The sequence below is a fragment of the Brassica rapa genome, chromosome A03 (assembly GCF_000309985.2).
Source record: "Brassica rapa cultivar Chiifu-401-42 chromosome A03, CAAS_Brap_v3.01, whole genome shotgun sequence".
In the NCBI taxonomy this organism is placed as follows: Eukaryota; Viridiplantae; Streptophyta; class Magnoliopsida; order Brassicales; family Brassicaceae; genus Brassica; species Brassica rapa.
Window position 1 is genome coordinate 27,521,578 of NC_024797.2, and position 26,472 is coordinate 27,548,049.

General features: G+C 37.4%; 8 protein-coding genes and 1 long non-coding RNA gene across 10 annotated transcripts; 4 read left to right on the forward strand and 5 right to left on the reverse strand.

The window, feature by feature from the left end:
• Window positions 1-237: 237 nt before the first annotated feature.
• LOC103861624 (E3 ubiquitin-protein ligase SIRP1) lies at window positions 238-1,803 on the reverse strand. Its single transcript, XM_009139343.3, has 2 exons — window positions 1,633-1,803; window positions 238-1,409 (listed from the first exon to the last, which is right to left on the reverse strand). The coding sequence occupies exon 2, from the start codon at window positions 1,369-1,371 to the stop codon at window positions 403-405; it is 969 nt and encodes a 322-aa protein (XP_009137591.1). The 5' UTR covers window positions 1,372-1,409; window positions 1,633-1,803; the 3' UTR covers window positions 238-402.
• Window positions 1,804-1,923: 120 nt separating this feature from the next.
• Window positions 1,924-3,849, forward strand: LOC103861626 (RGS1-HXK1-interacting protein 1). The gene is made up of 8 exons (XM_009139345.3): window positions 1,924-2,213; window positions 2,399-2,465; window positions 2,696-2,773; window positions 2,900-2,952; window positions 3,048-3,184; window positions 3,273-3,337; window positions 3,475-3,533; window positions 3,617-3,849. The coding sequence occupies exons 1-8, from the start codon at window positions 1,998-2,000 to the stop codon at window positions 3,704-3,706; spliced, it is 765 nt and encodes a 254-aa protein (XP_009137593.1). The 5' UTR covers window positions 1,924-1,997; the 3' UTR covers window positions 3,707-3,849.
• A 20-nt stretch (window positions 3,850-3,869) lies between these two features.
• On the reverse strand, window positions 3,870-5,136 carry LOC103861625. Its single transcript, XM_009139344.3, has 2 exons — window positions 4,556-5,136; window positions 3,870-4,427 (listed from the first exon to the last, which is right to left on the reverse strand). The coding sequence occupies exons 1-2, from the start codon at window positions 4,909-4,911 to the stop codon at window positions 3,959-3,961; spliced, it is 825 nt and encodes a 274-aa protein (XP_009137592.1). The 5' UTR covers window positions 4,912-5,136; the 3' UTR covers window positions 3,870-3,958.
• Window positions 5,137-6,039: 903 nt separating this feature from the next.
• On the forward strand, window positions 6,040-8,662 carry LOC103861629 (COP9 signalosome complex subunit 6b). 2 transcript variants are annotated; one of them, XM_009139347.3, is made up of 9 exons: window positions 6,040-6,604; window positions 6,672-6,760; window positions 6,838-6,931; window positions 7,172-7,233; window positions 7,319-7,397; window positions 7,485-7,577; window positions 7,781-7,881; window positions 8,011-8,066; window positions 8,414-8,662. In XM_009139347.3, exons 1-9 carry the CDS (start codon window positions 6,307-6,309, stop codon window positions 8,496-8,498), a joined length of 957 nt encoding a protein of 318 aa, XP_009137595.1. In that variant the 5' UTR covers window positions 6,040-6,306; the 3' UTR covers window positions 8,499-8,662. The 2 variants fall into 2 exon arrangements, with proteins under 2 accessions (XP_009137595.1, XP_033142986.1); XM_033287095.1 differs by having other exon boundaries at window positions 7,781-7,922; window positions 8,414-8,639.
• A 65-nt stretch (window positions 8,663-8,727) lies between these two features.
• WRKY34 (probable WRKY transcription factor 34) lies at window positions 8,728-10,571 on the reverse strand. The gene is given in 4 exon segments (NM_001301980.1): window positions 8,728-9,193; window positions 9,281-9,424; window positions 9,513-10,168; window positions 10,248-10,571. Coding segments are annotated over 4 exon segments (1,590 nt in total).
• A 4,594-nt stretch (window positions 10,572-15,165) lies between these two features.
• On the forward strand, window positions 15,166-18,147 carry LOC103861631 (uncharacterized protein At4g26450). The gene is made up of 4 exons (XM_009139349.2): window positions 15,166-17,399; window positions 17,496-17,658; window positions 17,729-17,807; window positions 17,905-18,147. The coding sequence occupies exons 1-4, from the start codon at window positions 15,571-15,573 to the stop codon at window positions 17,958-17,960; spliced, it is 2,127 nt and encodes a 708-aa protein (XP_009137597.1). The 5' UTR covers window positions 15,166-15,570; the 3' UTR covers window positions 17,961-18,147.
• LOC117132536 lies at window positions 17,991-22,455 on the reverse strand. Its single transcript, XR_004456164.1, has 2 exons — window positions 22,272-22,455; window positions 17,991-22,026 (listed from the first exon to the last, which is right to left on the reverse strand). It is a non-coding gene; the product is annotated as an uncharacterized LOC117132536 (long non-coding RNA).
• Window positions 21,962-23,349, forward strand: LOC103861633 (probable calcium-binding protein CML21). Its single transcript, XM_009139351.3, has 5 exons — window positions 21,962-22,098; window positions 22,292-22,512; window positions 22,583-22,785; window positions 22,852-23,020; window positions 23,111-23,349. Exons 2-5 carry the CDS (start codon window positions 22,320-22,322, stop codon window positions 23,230-23,232), a joined length of 687 nt encoding a protein of 228 aa, XP_009137599.1. The 5' UTR covers window positions 21,962-22,098; window positions 22,292-22,319; the 3' UTR covers window positions 23,233-23,349.
• On the reverse strand, window positions 23,277-26,347 carry LOC103861632 (KH domain-containing protein At4g26480). Its single transcript, XM_009139350.3, has 7 exons — window positions 25,948-26,347; window positions 25,419-25,504; window positions 24,869-25,014; window positions 24,324-24,437; window positions 24,127-24,243; window positions 23,900-24,043; window positions 23,277-23,812 (listed from the first exon to the last, which is right to left on the reverse strand). Exons 1-7 carry the CDS (start codon window positions 26,121-26,123, stop codon window positions 23,666-23,668), a joined length of 930 nt encoding a protein of 309 aa, XP_009137598.1. The 5' UTR covers window positions 26,124-26,347; the 3' UTR covers window positions 23,277-23,665.
• Window positions 26,348-26,472: the final 125 nt, after the last annotated feature.

Here is a 26,472-nt window from a genome sequence, read left to right on the forward strand (position 1 = left end):
CTTTCATCTTCCATACCTTTTTTTTAGTGTTGCATGATTGCATCTATGAATCTTGTAGTGATTGCATGCATAAATGTTTTTTCAAGAAATATAAATAGCAAGTGTTGTTCAGATTTTGGTTACCGTCGAATCTAATAAGCGTTTGCGTTTGAATATTATTCATCATGTTGATTTGGTGACTATTGTTGTTGAGATGAGAAACTTGAAATTCCTATTGATTTTTCTTTTTTTTTGGTGTGGCTGGAAAGTGGAAACTTCACACAATACAATTATGCAAATAGGTTCAAAGAATTCAATATATGTGTTCCTAGCAACAAAGAAACTATTCCATTCCACTCCTTAAAAGTGATTCAACGTGACGAATATAGAGAAAGGGTAGAGATTGTTTTCTTTTTTTAATCCTTAACTTGCGTTCTCATTGAGCTGAGACGACCCTGATGTTGATCCTGATGACGAAGAGGAGGAAGAAAACAATCCACTGAACGGCCACCGTAATGAGAACCTTCTCTCGCTCCCACTAATGTTCCTTGCATTCTCTTCCACGTTCTCATTACTTAAGTTGACCCCTACGCTTCTTGTTCTCGGTCTCACCAGATCAGTCTTTAACTCCTCATCAGGAGGTAGTTCATATCGGCACACGGGACACGAACTGTGAAGCTCAAGCCACGGTACTATACACCTGATGTGAAACTTGTGCTTACACGGCATCTCTTTAGCTTCACATCCTTTGTCAAACTCATCCAAACAAACTGAGCATTGCAACGGCTCACATATCTTAACCATTGGGAGATTATCCACTGCCTCTTTTCGTGCTGGAAGAGTCCCTTGTCGCCTTATTAGATTGTTATCAGCTAGACTTCGAAGCAAGTGGTCTAACTCCGGTCGAGCTAAGTAATCTTCAATACTGCTCTCATGATCTGAGTTAAGCCCTTCACGAATGCCTTGAAGCAACTGCAGTATCGCAGCTGAGCTTCTCCGTCTCCTCCTCATGATAGAATCAACCTCCCTGTCTAAATCAATCTCTCCCTCATGTTCCCTGTCGCGATGACGACGGTGATGATGATGAGGATTGTCGCCAGCAACATTGACCTCAACATTATCAACACCAAACTCTGTCCTCCTAAACCTTCTACGTCTCCTAGGATTGCTCATCATTCCAACCAAGACTGGACCCCACAGAGTCAATGCACGGTCTGTACCAAAGTCGGTCTCTTGGTCTTGAACCTCCCTTAGGCTGCTGCTGCTTCCGCCATTATTCTCACCGCTCATTTCCTCTAAGAACCCACTTTGGCAATAGGGACATTTGATCTCGGCGTCAATGATTGGATCCACCACTTGTGAACACATATGACACCAATACCTAGCCGCCATTGCTTCTTATTCCTCCCACTCAACTTTGCCTCTCGTCTCTGAAACAACCACAAGACGAACATAAGAAACATGATGAAAACCTATAAAGTTTCCAGCAGATCTAAATTAAAAGGAATTGCATTTGAGGAGATTCATCGCCATCAGGAACATAAAATCCCAGATTTCAGACAGGAAAGTCTTAGGAGATTAGTAAGAGAATCAAGCTTCCTACGCAAACACAAAAAGTGATCCAGAAGACAAAGAAGAAATACAAAACCATACCTTGTAGAAGATTCCAACTTTCTGAAGATCGAGAGGGAAACAAGTGATCTTCCTCCTTCTTTAGATCTCCAACAAGAAGCTCCTTTTATCTTCTGGGGGTCGTCTCAGAAATGGTGGGAGACGAAGAAAAGAGGAAAGGAAGACGAAGAGGCGGAAGAAAAAAATACATTTAATTACAGACCCAATCTAAAGCCCATTAAACAAAATCAAATGGGCCAAACCGAGCTAACCCGAAGGTAACCACGTCGAATTTGGAATTTAAATTGAACCGAATCAAACCGAGTCGAAACAAACCGAACCGGCGTTGAACTCGAAAAGAGGAGGAGAAAACTCGTCACGGTGCCAGAAAGCTAAAATCTCCGACGATGAGCGAAACGGAAGCAACCGGCGTTACCGATGATTACTCTCCAGCGACTTCAATCTCTACTGATGCGACGATCGGGGCGGTTGATTCGGTGGAGGAAGCCATAGGAGGAGCAGAGAAATGGGTGGATGGTTTCCAGCGTACGGTGAAGGAATCTACAGACTCCGCCATTCGCTCTCTCCGCGAGAACTCCACCTCTCAGTTCCGCTCTATACAGGTTTATCATTCTCTCTTCGTTTCACCAATAGATTCTCAGATTAGATAGTGTTAGTTATTGTGGAACCATAGAATTTCTTTCTTCAGCAATCTTCAATGTATTGCTGAGAGGTTGTTGATAATGTCTTTTCACGTTACTTAAAGATATGATGAGTAAACGTTACTTTTGTTTTCTGGAAATTTCAGGATTTAATTCCACATGCTCTGACTCATTATAAGACCTATGAGAATGCTTTCTTCAGCAAAGTTACAGGTAAGTTTACGCCCAAGCTTCATTACTAATTTTACTTGTAGACTACTTTACTGCTTAGGAATATTTTTGAGATATAACAGAGAGTTTCCCACAACCTTTATTTGTAGTTGTAATGATTGTCTCTTCCTCACAGTCCTGATAATCAATTCTTCCATGATTTGTAATGGGGAATCAATCATTATCTGACTCACTATCCCCTTCCTGCTCTTTTTTTTTTGGTTTCTTTGTAGAAGAATTGGTAAACGCGAAGGAGCATCCGGCTGCTTCTGCTGGGATTGGTCTCGCTGCTGGGCTTGTTCTTATGCGAGGTATAACTTCTTCTCTTTACCACCGTTAACATTTACAATTTTCCTTTGCGTAGGAGCAGCCCAAAAGTATCGCATCTCTGTTTCTTAGATTTATCTCGTATAATTCTATGGTTCTACTAATTGCAGGCCCTAGAAGATTCTTGTTTCGTCGTACACTGGGCAGATTTCAGAGCGAAGAGGTATCTAGCATGCCAGTGACTTCAGTTTAGTTTGTTGGTTGCCCTTGTTTGTGTCCCTTTCTTGTTTTTTCATCCAATTAAAATCATCTTCTCAGGCGCAGTTCTTGAGAGCTGAGAAGCATGTCCAGGAGCTGAACATGTCTGTGGACTTGATGAAAAAGGAGAGCAGTAAATTGCTTGAGAGGTCGGCTTTGGCAGAGAAGGATATGAAACGCGGTCTTTCTGAACTCATGTACGCCATCACATCTTCGGGCCAACTTTTTTTTTTTACTTAACTGACTTCACTTGCGTTATAAGGCTACTACTGTCATTTTCTGTAGGGACTCTGGAAACAATATACATCGTCTTGCTAAGTCAGTCCAGAAAGTTGAATGCGAAGCTGCAGGTAAGAACAATACACATATCTTTTACCCCCTTTCGACCTTCCATTCGTATTATTCATTTATTCCATGTGGCACTCTAGTATATGTTAATGAGTTTAGATTCATGCTATATGTATAATCAATCTACTTTGATATGCAGATTTAATCCATGGACTGCGGCAAATTCCTGGGAGGGAAGCTATTAAGCTTAGAGCGGAAGTTAGTCTATTGTTTATCTCCCCTCATGTTTAAGCTTCATTGCAATGAACCGTCATTCAAATTATCTTGTCTTAAATCATTAGGTGGCTTCAATGACTTCGCTCTTGAGACAGAAGAGGATTGCATTGAACAAAAGAATCATGGGGATGTCTGAGCTAGGAGTTCCCGTCTGACATACTACATCAAGTTTTGAGTTTTTTTTGTGTAAGTTACTTCAAGCATATTACTCTCAATAAACATCTAACTCTGTCTAAATCCGAATCTTTAGCTTGAAACAGATTATGTTTCTTTCCTGATATTTGAGACCATTAGCTTATTTGCTGGAAGATTTATGAGAAAACATAAAAAAGTTACTGAATCAATTAATAGACAAGGTTTTTTAGAGGAGCTAAGTCCGGTCTCTTAACTAGTACTGAAACGTAACTCTATGGGAAACGGAGTGTGGGCCATCCACCCACACGACCAGGTGACCCAACAGTTCTGAGCGGTCTCATCGCCTTAAATCCTCCAGACGAGCAAGAAGCTTCGGTGGCCTGACCATTCAGTCCGTTAATGTCGAGCGTCTGATCTCTCCTCCATAGACGCTCTCTCTTGAGCAGAGTCCCTAACTTATCTTTCCCCCTTTTTCCCTTGACTGGAACCGGTACCATCTCCAGACCCATCAGCTTCGCAACCACCCCTGTCTCACACCACACTACACTCTCCCCAGCCACAGTCCGTGGCAGGCGTTTTGTCTGGCTCGATCTCCGTTCATCCCCGCAGCTTGATCTACGTCCACCATGTCTCACCACATCAGCACCGGGGCCAAGCTGGCGCTGAAATGACGATCGGTACATCGCATCCTTACCGTCCAGAGAGAAACGTGGGTACTGGTTCAAAGCGTTCCTCGCCGACCTTAACGGCAAGCAAATAAAACACAGCTATATATTATATACGTCCTATGTACCATGTGCTAGAGAAATGAAACGATTCGTTAAGAGTTCTTGACTATGATGAGTGATTACTATATAACCATGACGTACCTCATGATATCGGAACTGTTAACGCATGACATCCGAACGGGCTGATATAAGTTATCATCATCGTCGCAATTATCAAAAGAACCGTAGTAAGATTCACGTAACCTAGCTCTTCGAACAAGATCTTCTTCAACCTCTAGCTGAAGTATCATATCCTCTAACGTTCTCGGCGAACCTCCACCGAAAGGAGTGTTGTCAGGTGTGACAGATGGTCTCACATCAATACTTTGATGTTGGTTTAGCGTGGAAGTCGAGCCATCACCACCACAAGAGCTCGCAAAGCCGCTACGTGGACCTCGTCCACGCATTCGCGAGGCGAGAAAGTGTTTCTTGAGAAAGAAGAAAGACAGATCTTTCATTGTTTTGTTTGGAATATTGCCTTAAAGATTTGAAACTGATGGTGAAGGAGAAGAAGCCATGGTACTGGGTGTAATGGCTTTTGTGGCGTGAGAGGAATGAATTTGGGGGGGTGGTGGGAGATAGTTTATTTAAGTTTTGAGTATAGTCTGTTTTTAATGTATGTCACGTAGAAAAGTGCCATTGGTGGTCACGAGGTTCTCTTTTTCTCATCTTTCACGTATTGTATTAGCTCTCAGTGAAAGTCAGGCTCATGTTTACTAAGATCAGAGGGATGCAACTCCCTTATCCGAAATTATTGTCTTATAACAATACGTATATAAAATCTATATGATATATAGAGAAAAGAATACAAATTTATTAAGAAAAACCTTTTCTATAAAAAATTCCAAATATAATTAACTTGCACATAAATTAGTGACCTAAAACAGTTTAAAAAAAAAATAGTGACCTACATGGTTTGTGTTCAGTATCATTTCATCATTAGTAGGTCTAGAACGGATCCGGATATCCGGAAAATTTAAGGTACCCGGATCCGTGGATTTAATATCTGGATCCGGATTCGTGGTTTCCGGATATCCGGATTTCGGATATTCGTCTCGATATTCTATTATCAGCGGATATCCGGATCCGGATGCGGATCCGTAAAAATAATTAAAAATAATATGTTTTAAAAAAATACTAATTTTTAATATAATACATCAATTAAATATTTATATAAGATTATATATGTCTATAATATTGTAAAGACTAAAATATAATATTATAAGATTAATTAATGTATAAATACTAATATATCAATATATAAATATAATAAAATTTAAAAATTAATGTGTTTTAAGAATACGGATCTGGATCCGGATATCCGGACCTAAAAATTAAGATATATGGATCTGGATTCGGTTTGGACGGATCAAAAATTTTACTATCCGGATTCGGATCCAGGCATTCCAGATATCCTATTTTCAGAGCGGATCCGGAGTGGATCTCAGATAATAAGTTCCAGGCCTAATCATTAGTATCTAAAAAAACCTTCTAAAATATCCAATATATTATTAAATTAAATTAAAGCTTATGATATTTGATAATGTTGTTTATGTAATTGTAAAACTGAGTAAAATCAGAAAATAACCAACCACATTAATGAAAATTCCAAATAATTTTAAAATAAAATATAATTAGCCTAAACTAGGTGAGAATTATAAAATTTGGATTAAACAAAAAATGTTCCCAAAATCTTCTATAAAAAATGCGATGGGCTTGAAAACCCAACCCAAGCCCATATAAGACCCGAATCTCGGACACTTATTTAAGACCTCAGATTTTACGGACAGACACAATAACAAAGCACCGGGAAAGAAAAAAAAGAAAAATCTCGAGAGAGAGACGAAAAACCAATGGCGCCTTCTTCCTCAAGCGGCCTCACCTTCAAGCTCCACCCCTTAGTGATGCTTAACATCTCCGATCACTTCACTAGGGTCAAGACTCAGCTCAACCCTCCATCCTCCTCCTGCGCCGCCGGGAATACCCCCGCCGCTGTCGCCGCGACGTTTCCGCAGAGCTTTAGGGTTTACGGCTGCGTGATCGGTGCCCAAAGAGGCCGAACGGTTGAGATCTTCAATAGCTTCGAGCTCGTGTTCGATCCCACTACTGATTCGCTCGATAGAGCCTTCCTCGAGAAGAAGCAAGAGCTCTGTAAGTTTTTAAAACTCGCTATTTTGTTTTGCTGATTGGGTTGCTGATTGTTCTTGTGGGTGTTTAGATCAGAAGGTGTTCCCTGGCTTCTACATATTGGGATGGTACTCCACGGGAAGCGAGGCTAATGAATCTGATATGCATATCCACAAAGCTGTGAGTAGTGCAGAGTCCATTGTTGATTTGTGTGATTGATTAGCTTTTACTGATTGTGTGAGTCTTTCTTTGTACAGCTGATGGACATTAATGAATCTCCGGTTTATGTTGTTCTGAATCCGGCTATCAATCACGCACAAAAGGATCTACCTGTGACTATCTATGAAAGTGGTAAGCTTTACTCTCTACAAAGACTCTTTATCTTTTTTATTTATGTTCATTGATGAAAGGGGTAAGCTTTTACTTTCTAGAAAGATTTTAATCTACCTGTAACGATCTATGAAAGTGGGTTACATATTCTATATTGTAGATATGAATAACTAGTTTCTGCTCTTGAATGTTTTAAAAGATTCTGATCTTTTTTTAATCCTATGATCATGTGGTGTGATTTTTGTCTTTAAAACCTTCAAGAGTTCCATGTCATTGATGGGATTCCGCAGTCTATTTTCGTGGATGCAAGCTACACTATTGAGGTATTTTCTTAAGCCTCGTGATATGTAATGTTACATGAGAGTGGAGCTTTAATAACATGGCTATGGTTGTAACATTTGCTTGCAGACAGTGGAAGCTGAAAGAATATCGGTGGATCATGTTGCACATCTTAAGCCGTCTGATGGAGGCTCAGCAGCGACTCAATGTAAGCCTTATTGTAGCCTTTCATATTATTCATGATCTTCTTATACTTTCCTATTGGAGTTTAGGCTGATTCCTCGATGTTTTGCAGTGGCTGCTCATCTTACTGGCATACACAGTGCCATCAAGATGCTCAATAGCAGAATCAGAGTGCTCTTTCAGTATCTTGTCGCTATGCAGAAAGGTATATTATATTCTTGCATGCTCATATTCCCAATTTTCTGTGTAACCATTCGTGGATAGCTAGAATATTTGTATTTGTTTTGTTTTCCCCACGCTGAAGAAGAGATTGATTAGACGATGATATTGACAAAAAGTAATGTAGTTATGTGCTTTTGGTTTCAAGGGTACCTGTGGTTCTAATTGCTTGTGTGATTCTGCATCTAGGTGATATTCCCTGCGACAACTCACTTCTAAGGCAAGCAGCTGGTCTGCTCAGAAGTTTGCCTGCTGCACACTCAGAAAAGTTTAACGATAATTTCTTGATGGTAAGTAGTGCCTTACCGTTTCCTAGCAATGTCCCTACAGAGTGACATTCAATTCTCTGAACTTCTTACTGTCGCATGTTATTCTGATTAATCTCTTTGTACATATGGTGACGTTCTTTTAATTTGCAGGAGTACAACGACAAATTGCTGATGTCTTACCTAGCTATGATCACAAATTGTACCAGGTATGTACTCTACATGGATATTCCATTGTTTAACTAACAATGGTGGACAGGCATAGAAATGTTTGTCTTTTGGTTGATAAACATTTCAATATTCCATTGAAATCACCAGTACTTGCTTTAGGCTGAGAATGAGATCGTTATATTTATTTAGGTTAAGAACTAATTCTAGGACACCATCCTTGTTATAATTAAAGATAGTGAGCATGTAGGAGCTAAGGGAATATAAAATTTCTTTTTATCTAATCATATGCTATACTATACCTTGACCAAATGGCAGCTATAACAAAAGAAATGTCATAAATGAATCCTTCTTGTCTTTGATCACTCACTTTTGTTTCAAACTGCAGCAACATGAACGAGGTGGTTGACAAAGTCAAGACTGCATACGCGAAGAAGAGTCGAACAGGCGGTAGTAGGATTCCATTCATGTAAATATTAGTTTCAGCGTAGAACCCTTTTAGCAGTTCCTAAGAAAATTTTAGATTTTAATGCATTTCACTTTTCTGAATTAAACAGATAGTGACCTTTTTACTAAAAGCTTTGTTTGGACAAAAGTTAACGTTGGATTACTAATTTTTTGGTTCCTAAATCTCTTACATTCCCTCGATTTTAAGAGCCGTTTATTCAAAAGACTAACAATCGGTGAATAATGAGATTCGTTTCATATTTGTGGTAATCTACTCATTATATCTATCAATGAGCTCCTTGACAATCCTAGTTCCTGTTGTGACACTTGTTCCACCTTCGGCTCTGCTGCTAACTGCAACATCAGCCCATCTGGATCACCAATGGCAAGCGCTTCCAGGCCGAGAAACCTCTCTTGCTCAATAGGTAAACCAGACATTGAAATATCTGTAAGCTCTGTTTCGCCTACATAGTAAACCGAGAAACCTGAAGGAGACCTCAGGTATGGCTGGAAGTCATGTAGTGATGAGTTGGCTGTGACCAGTTCCTCAGAACTACTGTGTGGCATTGGATAGTTCACATGTCGGTTGCTGTTACGTGCTGCTGGTACTGCATGATTGTGTTTGCCTATGTAAGTGGTTAGTACGGACGTGAGGTCATCAGAAGCTCTCTCCACATGCTTAGTTACGTTACATCCATTAGCTGTGCATTTATAGTAGCTTCTGAATCATTACATAGGAAACAAACATATTGTGATAACATTCTTAGGCAAAAAGCTGCAACAGAAGAGAGCAGATGGATACAAGAACCTTGGATTCGGGTTTCCTTTGACGACTTTTTGCCCATACTTGCGCCAGCGATAGCCATCTTCGAGGATGTCAATGTCACTTGTGGTCTTCACCACGACTTTTGGCTCACGGGTTCCTCGGGTTGATCCACTCGTTTCCAGTTTTCTGATACATTAATGGCATCGCAAGTCATCAGAACGTCTCGTCTTGATGAGTATTTAAATGGTTACTAGAGAAACTTTTAATTTCTAACCTCCTCTTTGGCTCGGATTCATCTATTTGTCCGTGGTAACCCAGAGAGACACTCATGTAGGACGTGCGATCTTCTTCATCTTTAGAGAAGGCATCGGTTGCTACACCACCATACCCGAACTGAGCCCCGCTTTGAACCTGCATTGATCCAGAATGGCTTCCGTATCCGACCTCTTCAGAAACAGGTGATGTCCATTGTAAGTTCTCATTGGTTCCAGTTCCATCTATTTGCATGTCATTGCTTGTTCCCGATAGTCCAGTGACTGAACGGCTTTTAGTTGGAGGTTTAAGGTGATTATGAGCTTTCACGTATATGATCTCAGTAATATGACCTTCCCGGGACCGTTCAACCTTCTTCTTGACCTCACAGTTGGGGTGTGTACACTTGTAATAGCTACGTGGATACTCGCTTCCTTTAACTAGCTTCTGTCCGTATTTCCTCCAGTTGTATCCATCATCCTCAGGTGAACCACTAGGCATCGAGTCTCCTAAATCGCTGTCATGTGCTTGCTCATAGGCTTGTGAATCATCGGGTTCTGAACCGATGTTTGTAGTCGGATCGAGGCTCAAGGCTAAGGATGTGGCAATTTCGTCATTGAACTCATCTTTAGCTTTATCTGAAGGTAGTGATGAGAGCTTTCCTGTTGTTGGAGATGTCTGCGCTTACAAATGATAAGAGATTTCAGACATGGATATAAGAAAGCAACATATATAGAAGACGATAATGAAATGTTACCAAAGGGTTTGAGAGGAAAACAGGAGACTCTAGTAGAGTTGCTGGGCTAACAGCAGGAGAAGAGATGGCTAAACAACGAGATGGAAAAATACTCTCAGTCTTTAACCTTTGTACTTTAAACCCGGTTCTCGCAGCAATCCTCTCACTAAGACCATTGCTTGAGTAGCACGGTTTCTCTTGAAAGCTTGCATGCAGAAAGCCCTTATTCTTAATGTCTTCTAAATAGACCTCTCTTTCAAGTTCCGCTTTGGATCTCTTCTTGTGGTTAGGACTAGGGTCTAACCACTCTCCCATCACGGCAAAGTTATTATCAAAACCAGGCATTGTTACAACTAAGATTCAGCTTCAACTTTGTGCTTAATCTGAAATGTGATAATGGAGAAAATGAAGTTACATACACAACAACAGTAGATACTCAAAATCAGCAAAAAGAACATAAAATAGAGAAAGAACAGTAACTCCTTTTTTTTTTTAGAGAAGTAACTCATTGTAATAACTAATAAGGTTAAAGTTAAATCTGATATTGTGATAAACACAACATGGGAACTTTAGAGAACGTAAACAATCGTAACGGTGACCATTAAGCACCTTATTAATAAACGGATCAAATATTTTTTTGCCGTTTAGTGTAATGTAAGAGATCGAGACAATGAGTGTTCTTCTTTGCCTCTTCTTTTATCTGTCTCTCTCTTTTATCTTCTTATGGGTTATATTCAAAGAAAATGAACAAGAGGCAAAGAAGAAACCTTCTGCAAAAATTCACTTTCTCTCTTTTTTGATTATGGTTTGGCCCTAAACACAATGAAGATGTATATAGGCAAAAAAAAAAAAAAAAACTTCAAGAGATAAACAGCTTAGTTAGATAAATTTTCTCCTTAACTTTCTCACAATCCAAACAAAAATGGTTCAAACTTTTTCTACTATCTATTCCATTAAAATTCACCAACTAATTTAACTATTTTTAGAAATATATACACCTTTTATTGTTTAAACAAAACAAAAATACACAAAACATTTAGTTCACTTAATTGCCAAACTCTTCATAGTGCTTGTATGTTACACCACTTGCTTAACATACGTTAACATAATTCAGAACATGGGTGACTCTAGTGACAAAAGAAACAAAATACAATGTTGACAAGTAATTTTTTTGCTAAGGTATATAGTTGACGACGTATATTAATGCTAGTCGAAGGTGTAAAAAAATCAGCATTGAGTTTCAGTTTGTAAGATGATTTTAGTACTTTGTTTACATGTATAAATCTATAAAAAAACATGCGTATTTTAAAATATATCTAAATAATTAGCGTTATTTAAAAATATATCTAAATGTGTAGTGTTATTTAAAAATGTATCTAAATATTTAGTATTTTTCATAGAATATTTCAGTATTATATAACTCAAATTTGAACAAAAGAGAGGATTGTGCTTGTACTTTCACATGCGGATTCCTATCTAAATGTATTCGGTAAATCAATTGTAAACTATATAGAATATCTTTTTTTTTTTGAATTGAATGTTAAATTTATTCAAATCAAAAGCCTTTGGTTTACATCAAGTGCATCATGTTTTGAAAGCATAAAACAAAACTTTGCTAAAAGACTTTATACATTTCTATATGCCTCTATTCCTTGTGGCAAACCAGAACCTTAATCCTTCTTCATACTTGTTGTCTCCCATTCTTTGAATTGTTGTGAATCTGTTTCTGATGTTCTTCTCCAGCAGATGAACAATTCTCTGCAATGAAGAAGGTTTATCTCCATGCCGCCTTGAATTTCTTTCACGCCAGATAGTATATAGAGCAGCCTGAAACACATATTGAAGAGTGAACTTTGGAACTCTCCGTTGTGGAGTTGCAGAGATGAGTTGCAGGACTCATGCCATTTCTCTGTATAATACTCTCTTAGGAATCCTTTTGTGAGTGTCTTCCATACTTCTGCAGAGAATTAACATTCGAAGAATAAGTGCTCTCTCGTTTCTACCGGTTTGCGACAGAACACACACTCTGGATTAATGTTCACACTCCACTTAAACATGCTACTTCCTCTTGAAAGTCTATTATGCATCGCCACCCAATGTATGAAGACATACAACTATATAGAATATCATCTATCATAAACAATAACAATACCATAAACCCTTTATACATGTGGTCTAAAACAAATATATTTTGCCAAATACCTATAAAAACTTTACCACAATGAGTATAGTCTATACTTTAAAAACTGAAAATATTATATATGTAATGCATGTGTCGCTAATTTTAATAGTGGCTGGAAAAGTATGGAACATAAAAAATTAAATTTGCAAACTAGTTTTAGTATAAAGTGATTTAAGTTACTAATTAAGAGACATAATATTTTCAAAAATATTCTGACCACTAAATATCACTATTTGCCACTAAATATCACTATTTATCTTTTTGAGAAAACTTGTTATTTTTGCTGTTTAAGCTCAGTTTTTCTAGTTTGTTACCACACTTACCACCCTACATTTGTCAACAAGTTTTTCATCTGATTTTCTAATGTGTGAATAAATCGAAAATATTGGTAAAAAAAATCAAAAATATACACATATGCATAATCTTATGATATACTAATATATTTAAATAATTATTTATTGAGTACGTGTTAGAATTCTTACAAAGTGGACACAATATCATGATCAAACTGATTAAAAAATATGCCATAAAATTATAGACAGGTATACATTTGTGATAAGGTAAAATAACAAATGATTTGACTACCAAAATTTTCTATTCAGGATTGCTCAAAATCATTTATGTAATCCTTTATATACTAAAGCGCAAGTCGCTTGGCGAATCAGAATTTGACACATAGATTAAAAAATAAAAATAGTTTAAAATGAAAAAACAAATGAAAAACAAATGACAAAATCAAAATATTTTCTTTGGCCACTTCGTCGACAGTTCTCCGTTCCCACCACGATCACCATTCACCAACAATCTCCAAATAACTACCTATATATTTGTACGAGGATATTTATAACTGCATCTTGCTTCAAAAACATACTTTCTCTAATTCTCTAATCCGCAAACCGATGTAGACATGCAAGCTTCTTTGCCGAGACAGATTGTTATTCATATCCTACTTTTTATTTTGTTTCTGATTAATATCTTTGGATCTCTCACTCTTTCTCTACTTCTACCATGGCCTTTATTTATCAAGCCTCACCTACGTACAAGATTTTCTTCGAAAAGCTCATGGTCATACTTCTTTTATTAAATGAAAAATCTGAGACGGTGAAAGCAATGGCTATAACAAGTTTTTCTCTGTCTCACATGTTACTCTTCGAAAATCTTTATCTTATTTTTGAAAGCTTTGCATGCTTAAAAAATGTATTAACATATAACGATTGACTGGTATGCAAATTTCAAAAAGTTGAAAAGAGAAGAGAATCTAACACTACCGAAAAAGACTATCAACAAAAATGGAATTACAGGTATAAATATCATATTTTATTAACTTTTGATCAGAAAGAAGAATCGTATGTTGTATTGTTTCTCTTGGATCGATAGTTGTTTTTTCTTCATGTTCTGGCAAAGATAAAATAAAATCATGATGATAGCATCTATAATATTATTCCTTTTGCAATTTCTGTTGAAATGCTACCAGAAAAGCAAATAATACGTTAATATTATTCCTTTTGCAATTTCTGTTGAAATGCTACCAGAAGAGCAAATAATACGTTTCTTGGATTATTTTAAATCATAATTATGTATAATAAGTAGAGAAACTAGAAACAGATGTTCTTTTAAATATATAAAAACATAATATCTTAAAAATAAGATTCATGATAGATATTTCACATTCAGTGTACTATGATGAAACTGAATTTTGCAAAAATTTGCATCCCAAACTATAGAAACTTTCAAGTAAAAATATTTACATTCAGTTTATGTATATCTAAGCATAATGATCAAAGGAACCAAAACTATAAATGTTGTAAGAGAAACACAACAAAAGCTAACACAAACCTTGCAACCAAGTAAAGTGAATTGAAAATTAAACTGAAATTTAGAAGACAACTATTATTCTAATAGAACTAAAGTATTATATTGTCTACAAATATAAATGTACTGAATATTAGCATGAATCGGGTAAATACATTTTGCTAAAAACACACTGTTGTAACAGGTTACTTCCTGTCTTTTTTTTTCTGTGGCAATTTAAATTTTATTTATTCATCACCTGAATTGATACTCAATCGATAAATACAGTAGAATTATGGGAAGAAATTGATACTGGTATGATATTTTTGAAGAGATTTTAATTTTAGTTAACTCCTGTATATAACTTAGAAAGTTCTTCTATCTATTAATTTACAGGTACTATAGGTTACGGTTTGGAGATGTGGCATGGAGCATAATCAAAATTATTTGTGAAAGGGGATTCCAGAAGCATCAAGTACCTTTATTTCTATAACAATTGCGAAAGAGCCAACAGAGAGCCAAAGAGTTGCGAAAGAGCCTACGCTTCCAATACTATGTGCCATCATTATTCATATAATATTTATAGAGAAATTTATTTTGTGTGAAATTATGATAATGTTCAAATAATTTTTAAAACGGTAAATTGACCCGTGCGAAGCCGGGCAGTAATACTAGTCATGTAATAAATTGAATATAACGAAAACAAAAAAAAAACACCATGTCCAAAAGTCTACTCTTCAACGCCATAAATAAATATGATTAGTCCAATAAAAAGTAGACACATGTGGGTAGTGAGTGAGTGAGTGGGTCGTTGATTAGACGGAGAATGGAGATAGTGTGCCAGCAGAGACTGGAACACACGCGCGGCGAAGGGCGCGTGAGAAGGAGACGAATTTAGTGCCAGTCTACCATCAAAAGCTGACGTGGCAGATTCATGTTGCGTTCCCGTCTTCTGCTAATATTCGTATGAGACGGCAAACAAAGATCGGAATCAGCCTTCGAGATAATCTCGTCGTCATCGGAAACCCTAGCTCGCAATCATCTTGATCAATTTGAGATTTTTGGGGGTTCTTATTGATCAAGACGAACTCAAGTGAAATGACACGATGATGATTTCCTTTCCTTCAACGGAATCGAACAAGAGGATCCATTGATCTTCTGATTCGGCGAGAGAGAGAGAGAGGTTAGATCTTTGCCGAATCTGGAACTCGAGATCCATCGTAAGAGTTAAAAATTAAAGCTTGATACTTTTGTGGAGATGAGAAGCCTTCATCAAAGTTACTATTTTTTTTTATTAAATGAACTTACAAAGCTGGGTTTGAGATAATTTTGGTTTCTTGAATCAAGAGCTGTTATTGTTTGTTTGTAAAGATGCATGGTAGACAACGCAACGTTGGGAATGGGTACAGATCTGGTTTTGGGATGTCTGGTTCTAGAGTTTCCCCTGACCGTCCTATGAGAGGCCATGGCTTCTTTGGTCCTGACCACCACCACCAGCAGCACCGTGGGTTTAACCGTGGATATGGGCGAGGTAGGGGACGTTCTAAGTCGTTTCAGAATCAGCTTCCTCCTCCTCCTCTGCCTCCTCCAGTGGTGCAACGTAGAAGCGGTGGTGGTGGGAGCGGGGATGTTTTCATGGACGCAGGTCGTCTAGCGGCGGAGTACTTGGTTTCTCAGGGTGTTCTGCCACAAACTGTGTTTTCCAGTAAATGGCAGGGTGGGGAGTTTCAGGGTTCTAGGTTGCAAGAAGCAGCTCGAGTTGATGTTTTGGCTCCTTCCGCTGATAAAAGGAGGTATGTCGATGGGTATAACTCAGCTGGCTCTAGGAACAATATGGGAGGAAAGAGGTCTAATCGTTATGAATCGGATTTTGGGAGGAGTGGATCTTGGTCTGAGAGGAGTAAAGGTTATGAGGCAGAGACTGGTGATGACTCTGTGTCTGGGCATAGAGAAGAGCAGCCGCTAGTTGAAGATATTGCTAGCTCGGTTCAGAGGTCAGCCTCTGGTGAATTTATGAGAAAGCGTGAAGGAGCGGGTGATTCCGAGTCTGTGTTGGACAAGGATGAGGCACAGTCTAAGACAGGTTCCTCCAGTGCTGGGAAAGAAATTGTACAGGATTGTGAGATCTCAAAGGTATCAGAAGGTTCTTGTAGCTTGAGTGCTGGATCAGGGGAGATGAAAGGGATGACTGGTGGTAGTAATGGAGAGAATGAGAGCCAGACTGCTATCGAAGATGCATCTATCCATCATCAACATGAGGAAGATGCACCTATCCATCGACATTGTGCTGCTGATGAATCGTTCACCGAGAGTGGTATTGATTTGGCAACGCTGTGTAAGTTTGAGAAGGTGCCTACGAGGACGCGCTCTTCTGTGACTGCTAAAAACACCAAGCTGCATCTGTGTCAAAATATCAAGGAAACCTCTCGTAATTCTGGACTTCTAGAAGAAGATCAAGCATGTGAGACTCGACGCCAGTCATCTGGAAAAGCTGATGGTACTGGGGACGAAAATTTGAACGACCAAGTTGAAGATTTGCCTCTTGTTCAGTTCGTTGAGGACAGTAAATGCCATAGGTCTAATTCTTTCCCTAATAACATTCTCAGGGAAAATAACGAGAAAGATTCAGAGTTAGAATTGGCTGATATCCATAGATCATATTCGATGGGGAAAGGAGGCGAGAAGCGAGCTAATGTTGGCAGTGACTTGGAAGAGGAAGCAAAAAGACAGAAAAATTGGGTGCCTCTGCCAGTTTCTGAAGCCAGTGATCGATTCAACGCATTCAAAGCAAGCGAAATCCAAAGCGATGAGGAAGAAGATGACAAGCCAATCTCATTCTACATGAGACGGATCGAGGGTGCTGCTGGAAAAACCGACAACCATGAAAGTCTGGCTAATACAAGCAATAATAGTATACACAGGGGAAACTCAAGTCCAGTGTATGCAGAAGAGCATCAGCTGTTTCCTGCTTCGTTTAAGATGTGTGACCTAAATTTAGGGGGAGCGGCGGATGCTAATGATGGCAAAAGGGAATCTGGTCAAGCTGTTGGTTTTGATCTATCAATCAGCAGTTCCAGCAAGTCTCTTGATTTCGGTACTAATAATACTAGGATGAGTAATGGTAAAGAGATAGAAGTGATTGATTTGGACAATGATGATTCCCCAGAAGTGGTCAAATCCAGCAACAACCCCGGGAGAAAGTACTGCTATGTCCCTATCTATACCTATATAAACACATGTTTTTTTATATATATATATATATTGGCTAAAGAGTTGTTGACTGAAACATATAACAGGCAAGAAGTTTCACCCTATATGGGCATTGATGATGTTCCAGACTACAATGAAGGGCTCATGATGGTTGAGTATCTTGATTCGTTTGGAAACATTCCTCCAATAAACCAGGGAGTCAGTACTACTGTGCCACAGAACAACGACGTTGCTCTTCAAGACCGAGAGGTGCGCACTCTACTTGTAAAGTATTTTAGTCGCATAGACAGTGTTTTGGTGCTAACTGAAAACGTCGCAGGGAGCTCTTGGAAATGACCAAGCAGCAAATAATACAGACGACGATTCAATATTCATGTCGCTCGGAGAAATACCATTGAGTAAGGGCTCATCATCAGTTTTAACATTACGATTGTTTCTTTCTCTTTAGTAGTAGCTTATTAAAGAGGTTGATTATTGATGTTGTGTGTGTTGCAGCATTCTTACAAACTTGGGACCAACCTCCGGCTAGAGGCTACGAGAAGCCTTTCTGATACGCCTTTTTTTTTGTGTTACTAATATTATTATTATTATGATATACATGTCTATGTACTGGAGTGTGTAGCCATTGCATTTGTCCTAATCCCTCTCAGATGTAAGATTAAAAACGACATTAGTGTGTGTTATGGTTGTGGCCTTGTAATTCTGTGTTTGTTATTGATGCATGTCCTTTCTTTTAGCCTTTTAGGTGTAGTTGAATCATTCACCCCCAACATTTTCTTACATGTAAGTAATAAAACCGCAAGCCCAGTGGCTTGATATTTATACGCATGTGTTTAAACGATATATAACATGATAAACATGAATGCGTATCAAACCTAATGCGACTCCCTATGCAATTCAGCAATTCCGGGAGATCGGAAAGGAACCGATACCACAACATCACGAAGGAGCCAATGACATAAGCTCACCTCTCTCAGAGATTATAACCCTGGTGAGCAACGTTGAAAAGCTGGAGAATCAAGCTTGAAGAAACAAGGTCTATGCTTGAAACCACTGGAACCATCAACAAGAGAGCATGTAAGATCACTTCATGTTTCCTTATACAGTCAGTGTTGCTTCCAACAGTAGTTTCGGTGTTCATGTCTTAATTGTTACCAGAGTCTTCTGATATTGCTATACCCACATGAACATGACCCTTTTGGTTATTTTTATCAAACTCTGTTCATTTCTTTTGGCTTTACACAGTTCTTGTTAACATTTATGGTTACAGAATCAAAAGATAAGTTTATTTTGTTGGAATGATACTACTTTTCATTGTTAACACGCTAAACCAACACTAGAAAAGCCAACACGGCGGTTGCGGCAGAGACCACCAGCGTGATGTAATGAGGAGCGGCTGAAACGCGAGGTGGAGAAGGGCAAACGAGTCCCACTTTCGTTTCTTTGCACTCGCTGGCGAAAAGGCCAAGTGGATAGTTACCATGAACGGTGATGTAGCTGAACATTACCTTGGCACAGTCAGTATTCAAGTCGTTGATTTGATGTGCGTAAGGGCATGCAAACTGTTTAAACGCCGCGCAACATTCTGTCGCTGGATACGTCGGACCTCTACACTGTCTCGTTAGATCCGTGTAGTTTTTACTCTCAAAGTCCACTTCACATTCTGTTCCCAACACAAACAAAAAAAGTGTACAATGTTCACTATTTATGTCATAGTCCTCACCAAGCCAAGCTATACATAGACCAAACAAAAAGACTTCAATATACATTAACATTTAAAAGTGATAAAAGTACTAGCTCTTGAAAACAAATTCAACTAAAAGCATATTTGCTTTTGTATTCTTTTTTCTTTGTTAATAACTCTGGTTTTAAATTGGTTAGAGCATCTACATTGGTGGTCTTTCACCAAAATTCTCAAGACTAAATAAATAAATATAAATAAAAAGAGAAAGAAAGCATTTTTTCGTAAAAATACTACAAGTTTTTGAGAATTTGCTCTTGTAGTTGTCACAAAATGAATATATAACACTAATCTTGTGAAATACATGTCCTATTGTAAATAATATGTATTTTAAAATATTAAAATTTATTTTTTTAAGAATTCTCGACCCGATAACTATGTTCTTATGTTATCAAAAAGATGTAGATGAGTATATATATACACACTTACATATATATATAATAGAAACTAGCAGTAAATCATCAGATCTAACCAACATATTCAGTGGATCAAAACGTTTTCTCAATATACATACGTTTTTTGGCATTAAGTAAGTTCCTTCCACTAATCGATGTTTGAGATTTGAACACAATATCTACAGTAAGCAAACACAACAGATTATCACTGTTATCTCTAAAACAAATTTGAGGGAAAATAGAGAACACATAAAACATACTTGATAAGGAATTTGAAGATGAGAGAGTCACCAATAATGCTATCAGAAGGAAAAATAGTTTTACCTCCATGAAACAAAAGGTTAAAAACTAAATAAAAAACTTTAAGAAAAGAGTTATGGTGAAACCAAACAACGGAAAGACAAAGAACATATCAGATATTAATTTCTTCAAAATGTAAACGGTTGTAATTGTTAAAAAAACGTCAAGATTAATTAAATAATTAAATATAAACAACCAAAACTATAAAAAGAAAAAACATACCTTACTAGACAAATATCTAATCATTTCAAAAGATCCCTTCCATTTTGAGATGAAAACACTTTCAAACAAACTTATGATAAAGTATTTTCTACTAGTGTAATATCCATTGGAGACAAACTTTATAGATCTGCAAAATAAGTAAATTTGAAATTGTAAAAATATAACTGTTCATTGTCTTTTTTTGTGTCAAATTTTATTTGTGAGAGTTAATCAAGACGCAGTCCTTAAAAGGAGTATCATCTGCATTGCATTACAAAATCATACAAATCCCAAGAGCACTAAGAAGATTACTGTCTTGCCTATAAAGACCATTTTCGATTTTCAAAACCCACCGAAAACATGTGGATTCCACAAGCTTAGACACTCTTGGGTCTCACAGTTAAAAGTATGAATAATACAATTAATGAAGGGATTCAACAGAGTTTGTTTTGTTGTTATCTTTAAGTTAAAAAATATTTTAACTAATATTTATGTATTGTGTTTTTGTGCACAATTTATGTATTGTGATTGATTCTTTTTTAGATGTAAAATGCTAAGAATGTTCACAATTTAAATTGGGTGCAGTGATACATATTAGAATGTTATATGGATCATCAAAGAAATATTTAATATTTAAAGATTGTAACATAAATCCATATGATAATTATTTTAACTGTACAAAGTGCTAATAAGTTGAAAGAGTTTACTTTAGAGTAACATTTGTTCCCAGCAAGATGATATAAAACAAACAAAGAAACTACTTCATTCCTCAAAAGTGATCTTTTATACTTAAACGTGATGATTATAGAAAGGGGAAGAGATTGTTTTGTTTTTGTGTTTTTTTTTATTTTTTAATCCTGACATCTTCTTTCACTTTTTCATTACTAAGTTGATCTATAAATTTCTTGTAGCATAAAGGTTCAAAATTCCATGTTATATATATAATAATTAAATAAATTCAAGTTAGGAGAAAACTATAAAACATACAACACGACTTATGTATGCACCTATGATTAGCTTACTATTGATTTGGACATTCATTGACACATTTAGTGACTATATGTTTGTATGGAAGTGAATTTTTTCATGTATAAATACTTGTGTATCTTTTGTTTATAGCTTATTTTTACAAGGTACAGTTCTAAAGATAAAAATATGCTAATGAGAGCATTAATTTGTAGTGTGTACATATGATTCAGAGTTTTCATTATTCATTTATACTCACACATATTTTACTAGTTATGGCATCTTAGGAGTGATGATCGTACTTATAAGTCCAAATTAATATATTCTAAAAGAAAGACGTGAAAACAAACTTCTTCGATTGTATAATGTCATACCAAATTCCATCAATTGAATCATTTATCATGTATGGTAAATGTTAAGCTAATCCTATTAATTAGAAAAACACACGAGTTAATAGTCAAAAATTAGAGGTAAGTAATATCATTTCTTTGGTCAAAACTAATACCATTGTTTTAAACTAATTCATTTATCATCGATTGTATAATGTCATACCAAATTCCATCAATTGAATCATTTAATTATCATATATGGTAAATGTTAAGCTAATCCTATTAATTAGAAAAACACACGAGTTAATAGTCAAAATTAGAGGTAAGTAATATCATTTCTTTGGTCAAAACTAATACCATTGTTTTAAACTAATTCCAATTTCGCCAAAAGATTAATCATATAATAGTTAAATATTAGTGGTAAGTAATACCATTTCTTTGGTCAAAACTAATAACATGTCTTTTTCTTTTTTTTTTTACAACAAACTAATAACATTTCATTATTGTAAATTAAAAATGTTCAGAAAGTCAAGAATAGAATGTTAAAATATTAATTGATGACGAATGAATAAGCGTTTTATAAATATCCGCAAGTACGTGTAATCTTCAGCGTTCTTCACGGCCAGGGCATTACAAAACTCATTTCAATTATATTCTTCTTCTCAAACATGGAATCTTCTTTCTCCTGGTAAACAAAAACAATAAACAGATCTGTAATCGTGTTCTTGATTTCGTGACAAACGAGAAATTAAAACAGGTTTGTTTTCTCTTCTTCCTTCTTGTGACATCTATTGTCTGTTCATGAAACTTGTCATTTTCTATGTTGTCTTGGTTCAGACATTTTCACGTTATTTAATGAATCTCTAAGTAGATCTGTTCTTATTAATCTTGGAATCATCAAACAGCAGTCAAAAAATTTATTAAACCTACCTTGTCTTACAAGAAACTAGATTTTGATCTCCGAAGCACGAGAGAGACATGGGAAGTGCGGTGACGAAATCTGAAGCTCAAGAATGGGTACCAGAGACAAAGCTAGAAGCCAAGATCAAAGAAGCCATGCAACGCAGGGAGTCCAAAGGCACCACAATGAAATCTTTCAACAGTATTATCCTCAAGTTCCCAAAGATCGACGAGGGTCTCCGAAACTGCAAAGCCATTTTCCAAGAGTTCGGTGAGTTGCATGCATATATATACGCAGATTCTTTATCGTTGGTTTGGTTTCCTCAAGGTTGTTTGTGCAGATGAGGATTCAAATGGGTCGATTGATCACTCGGAGCTAAAGAACTGTTTCAGGAAGCTAGAGATCTTGTTTGAAGAAGAAGAGATAAATGATTTGTTCCAGGCTTGTGATATTAATGAAGATATGGAGATTGCATTTACTGAGTTCATTGTGCTTCTCTGCCTTGTCTACCTTCTTAAGGACGACTCATCCACTCTCCAAAAGGTAACTTAACCGCAAAACTTATGCTATCAATGCTCTCTGTTACCACTTTTGCGCAAAATGAATCAGAAATGGAGACTGGGGATGCCGAAGCTGGAACCAACGTTTGAGACGCTAGTGGACACGTTCGTGTTCCTGGACGAGAACAAGGATGGACATGTGAGCCGCGAGGAGATGTTCCGAGCCATTGATGAATCTGGAGAACGTTCCTCAGGGAGGATAGCACTGAAGAGATTTGGTCTGCTCCTCTTAACTCTCTTATTCTCAAGATTTCTTCCTTCAATGAACCATAGAACATCTGATTTTTGATTCATTTGTTTGTTTGCAGAGGAAATGGACTGGGACAAGAATGGTATGGTGAATTTTAAAGAGTTTCTGTTCGCATTTACGCTGTGGGTTGGGATAGATGAGAATGAAGATGATGATGACGATAACAATGACAAGGCTTGATGCAGAATGTAGTAGTAACAAACTATATTAGTTGATCTGTTTTATGTTGATGCAAACAGAATATTCATTACCATACACACAAACCATTATGTTAAGCAACAAAGCTTATTAGTAGTAGTCTCCACTGAACCAAAAGAACAAAAGCAAGCCAAAACTAACCTCGGACAGAGACAGATACACAGAGACAGACTGCCTGTAGTTCAGTTCTGTCATCTGAACTCTCTCCGGGACACATAAATAAACAGACAGAGACATATACGAAGGGTGTTTTTTTTTTAATTCCAAGGATAAGAGACAGTACCGGTAGCCTTGAGGAGTAGTAGGATGGGATGGAGACAGAACCTTCAAAAGCCTTCTTGTTGGAAGAAGGGAAGTGGTTACGGTAGTGCAATATATTAGTACCTTGTTGAAAAGGTGAGACGACTTGTTTTATTTAGTCCCTTGTCTTGGCTCTCTTCATGCCGAGGCTATTGTAAGGAGAGACTGAACCAGACATGGGAGACCCTTCTTCTCTTAGACTACCGTTGAGAAGCGCCAGTTCCCTGAGCTGTTGCTTCTTGTAGAAATCATGAGTCTCCTCCTAAAAAACATTACAATAATAAAGTGTTGTTATATAGACAAACACTCTGGTAATAAGATCTTTGAAGAGCTATGAAGAAGAACAAACCACTGGAGTAAGTAGATCGGCTAGTATCTCACGAGCTTGCATAAGACGTGCATCCACTATCTCAATAGGCAACTCTGCCTCGACTAAGATGTGGAGTTGCTCATTCAAGTGCTCATACCCTGGTTTCCCTCTCATCATTTCCTCCTGCAACAATGCTAATAGAATTAAAGATACTGATACACACTTCAAGTATTATTTATCTGAACAGATGAAGAGAATGTAATCACCTTAACTGGATCTTTAATACTGCCTCTCCCTCTTATCAGAACACGGCACTCAGAGCTGGCTTCAACTCGTTTAAGGGAGTTTCCTCTAGGTCCCAAGAGACGGCCAACAAAATTGTACTGCAGTTTCAAATTGAAAGTTTATACAATGGCTCAGATAGTTTAGGATCTCAGTAAGGAATTTTAAAAAAAATTCATACGTTTGGGTATTGGTCGACTGGAATATCCACCCTGATTGATCGTTTCACAATGAGACCAGAGGAGCTACCAGGAGAGTTTAGCCAATTTGGTGCTGGCGATGATGAAAGAGATCTCTGCAAATTAGATAAACCAATAACTTGTTAGAAGCCATGTTAACCGCAAAAGCATAAGTACATGATACAGACATATTGCAGCATCAAAACCACAAGAACATTAAAATATATCTTATCATATGTTACAGAAAAGGGGCAATGGTGTTGCATTGTTGCAAAGCAACCTGTAATTGCTTATATTCACAGAAAAAATCATATAATTAGACATGTTATATGGCTCCTGAAGGTATTAGAGTATATAGTTAGCGCGTTGACTTAAGATTGCTAAGTGATTAGAGAGTTAGCTCAGGAGGCTCCTGTAATGATGAACTATGATTAAGAGTAAGCCAAGGCAAGTTATGTCAGTACAACTAAAAGTCAACAAAAGCTTATACTAACATAGTATGAATTAGACGAAAAGAGAGTTATGTTAATGGTTAGTAGAGTCATACTTCTGATGGAAACTGTGAAGGCCATCCTCCGTTCATGTCAGCTCTTGAATTCTGAAATATCCCTCCAGAAGAAGACAGAGGGCTAGGGTGGTCAAACCTACTCTGAGTTAAGGCATTCTCCAACAGCGTTGTTACACGCAATATTTCTGTTTCAAAAAAATGTCAAATTTTCAAAGAGTTAAGACGCACGCACCGGTTAGAAATTAGTCCATCACCAATGATAGTGGGGAATGGAGATACACTGTCTCAACTAAGTTAGTGAATATTAACTTTCACACTATAGTTAAAATTAGAAAGAATGTAACAGACAGCAAGCAAGGGGTCATTCAACAAATGCTATGATCTCTACAAAGGGTCACACATGTGATCACATGGTTGAATATGAGAAACAGCACACTATGAAACAATTTAAAATTCATAAAATAAAATCAAAATCAAGTAACATTCTTAGTAAGTGATCCCTCTATCTCTCTCTCTCTAAGAAGCCCCACTGAGTAACATTCTTAGTAAGTAAAGAAAGCACAACATTTAATCTCAGTATTTGGCTCACCTTGGTTCATGAGACGGCAGACATGTGGGAGCACAGGCAAGAAGGGAGTAAGCTTGTGGCGCTCTGCAAGTAATTCAGAAAGATACCTGCCAAAACATAAATTATCAACATCAGTATGAACTTGAGCCGACAAGACACCAAGCAGATCCACTCATATTCATTTAACAATCACGCTACAATTGTCAAAAACGATTTACAACCAATGATTCTATACATTGCTCAATCAGTAACAGAGAAATTGGGTTTTTATAGATTCAGAAAGTTTTGTTTTACAAGTTAAAAGTATATAACTTTACCAAAACCCAGTGAAGAATTCAAGTAGATTGAGCTACAAAAGAGCAGTGGTAGGTAGGAGATCAACTTGAAGATAGATATCTAAAAAAGCAACATAAATAGAAAGCATAGATCTTGCAGAACCCAAAAAAAAAAAATCAGATTTGTAATGAAAAGTTAAAAGAGCTCAGGATCCAAGAACAGAGATGAAACAAACAAGTCAACTGTAAGAAAAAAAGGAGAGATTTTTAATTACTTTTCTTGCTCAACGAGGAAAGAAGGTTGTGATCGGAGACCACCAGAGAAGTTAGGTGACTGAGGAGCTGAAGGAGGCACGGAAAGAGGCGGCGGATACGTCATAAATCTCCCTCCTCCTCCACCATCTCCTCCGCCACCACCACCACCACCACCGAGTGAAGTCATCATCATCATCAGGACGTCTTGTTATTCCTCAGCTGCTTTGTTACCGAGCTTATAACAGTTAGAGCTATGGGAGGAGAGCTAGGAGGTTTGTGGCGGCGGGATCAGAGGAGGATGAGGGAGCAAGTGAATCTGGCACACACAAAGTTTTAGCCCTCGAAATCTAAATCTACTGCGCACACACACAGACACGTCGGTGGATGCTGTTTTGTTTTGTTTGGGTCTTTATATTTTCCATTTCATTTGCTTCTTTTCTTTTACCTTTTGTCTCTTTTTCTTACCACTCGTGTCCAAAGCTTCTCACTTACTGTCTGGATCCAGCTGGATTAGATACCTCTTAATCATTGAGAGGCTACGGCTA

What these genes read in the sequence shown, in the direction of transcription:
- LOC103861631 (XM_009139349.2), top strand. Translation starts at nt 15,571, where the DNA reads ATGCATGGTAGACAACGCAACGTTGGGAATGGGTACAGATCTGGTTTT. An exon ending in TTGCTCTTCAAGACCGAGAG is followed by an intron (nt 17,659 to 17,728) that starts GTGCGCACTCTA and finishes AAAACGTCGCAG; the next exon opens with GGAGCTCTTGGAAATGACCA. An exon ending in GCTCGGAGAAATACCATTGA is followed by an intron (nt 17,808 to 17,904) that starts GTAAGGGCTCAT and finishes TGTGTGTTGCAG; the next exon opens with CATTCTTACAAACTTGGGAC.
- LOC103861625 (XM_009139344.3), bottom strand. Translation starts at nt 4,911, where the DNA reads ATGAAAGATCTGTCTTTCTTCTTTCTCAAGAAACACTTTCTCGCCTCG. An exon ending in AACAGTTCCGATATCATGAG is followed by an intron (nt 4,428 to 4,555) that starts GTACGTCATGGT and finishes CTTGCCGTTAAG; the next exon opens with GTCGGCGAGGAACGCTTTGA.
- LOC103861633 (XM_009139351.3), top strand. Translation starts at nt 22,320, where the DNA reads ATGGGAAGTGCGGTGACGAAATCTGAAGCTCAAGAATGGGTACCAGAG. An exon ending in AGCCATTTTCCAAGAGTTCG is followed by an intron (nt 22,513 to 22,582) that starts GTGAGTTGCATG and finishes TTGTTTGTGCAG; the next exon opens with ATGAGGATTCAAATGGGTCG. An exon ending in GATAGCACTGAAGAGATTTG is followed by an intron (nt 23,021 to 23,110) that starts GTCTGCTCCTCT and finishes GTTTGTTTGCAG; the next exon opens with AGGAAATGGACTGGGACAAG.
- LOC103861632 (XM_009139350.3), bottom strand. Translation starts at nt 26,123, where the DNA reads ATGATGATGATGACTTCACTCGGTGGTGGTGGTGGTGGTGGCGGAGGA. An exon ending in TTCCTCGTTGAGCAAGAAAA is followed by an intron (nt 25,505 to 25,947) that starts GTAATTAAAAAT and finishes ATGTTTTGGCAG; the next exon opens with GTATCTTTCTGAATTACTTG. An exon ending in CTTCACAGTTTCCATCAGAA is followed by an intron (nt 24,438 to 24,868) that starts GTATGACTCTAC and finishes TCTAATTTGCAG; the next exon opens with AGATCTCTTTCATCATCGCC.
- LOC103861626 (XM_009139345.3), top strand. Translation starts at nt 1,998, where the DNA reads ATGAGCGAAACGGAAGCAACCGGCGTTACCGATGATTACTCTCCAGCG. An exon ending in CTCAGTTCCGCTCTATACAG is followed by an intron (nt 2,214 to 2,398) that starts GTTTATCATTCT and finishes TGGAAATTTCAG; the next exon opens with GATTTAATTCCACATGCTCT. An exon ending in CTATTAAGCTTAGAGCGGAA is followed by an intron (nt 3,534 to 3,616) that starts GTTAGTCTATTG and finishes TTAAATCATTAG; the next exon opens with GTGGCTTCAATGACTTCGCT.
- LOC103861624 (XM_009139343.3), bottom strand. Translation starts at nt 1,371, where the DNA reads ATGGCGGCTAGGTATTGGTGTCATATGTGTTCACAAGTGGTGGATCCA.
- LOC103861629 (XM_009139347.3), top strand. Translation starts at nt 6,307, where the DNA reads ATGGCGCCTTCTTCCTCAAGCGGCCTCACCTTCAAGCTCCACCCCTTA. An exon ending in AGGCTCAGCAGCGACTCAAT is followed by an intron (nt 7,398 to 7,484) that starts GTAAGCCTTATT and finishes GATGTTTTGCAG; the next exon opens with TGGCTGCTCATCTTACTGGC. An exon ending in TCTTGTCGCTATGCAGAAAG is followed by an intron (nt 7,578 to 7,780) that starts GTATATTATATT and finishes TTCTGCATCTAG; the next exon opens with GTGATATTCCCTGCGACAAC.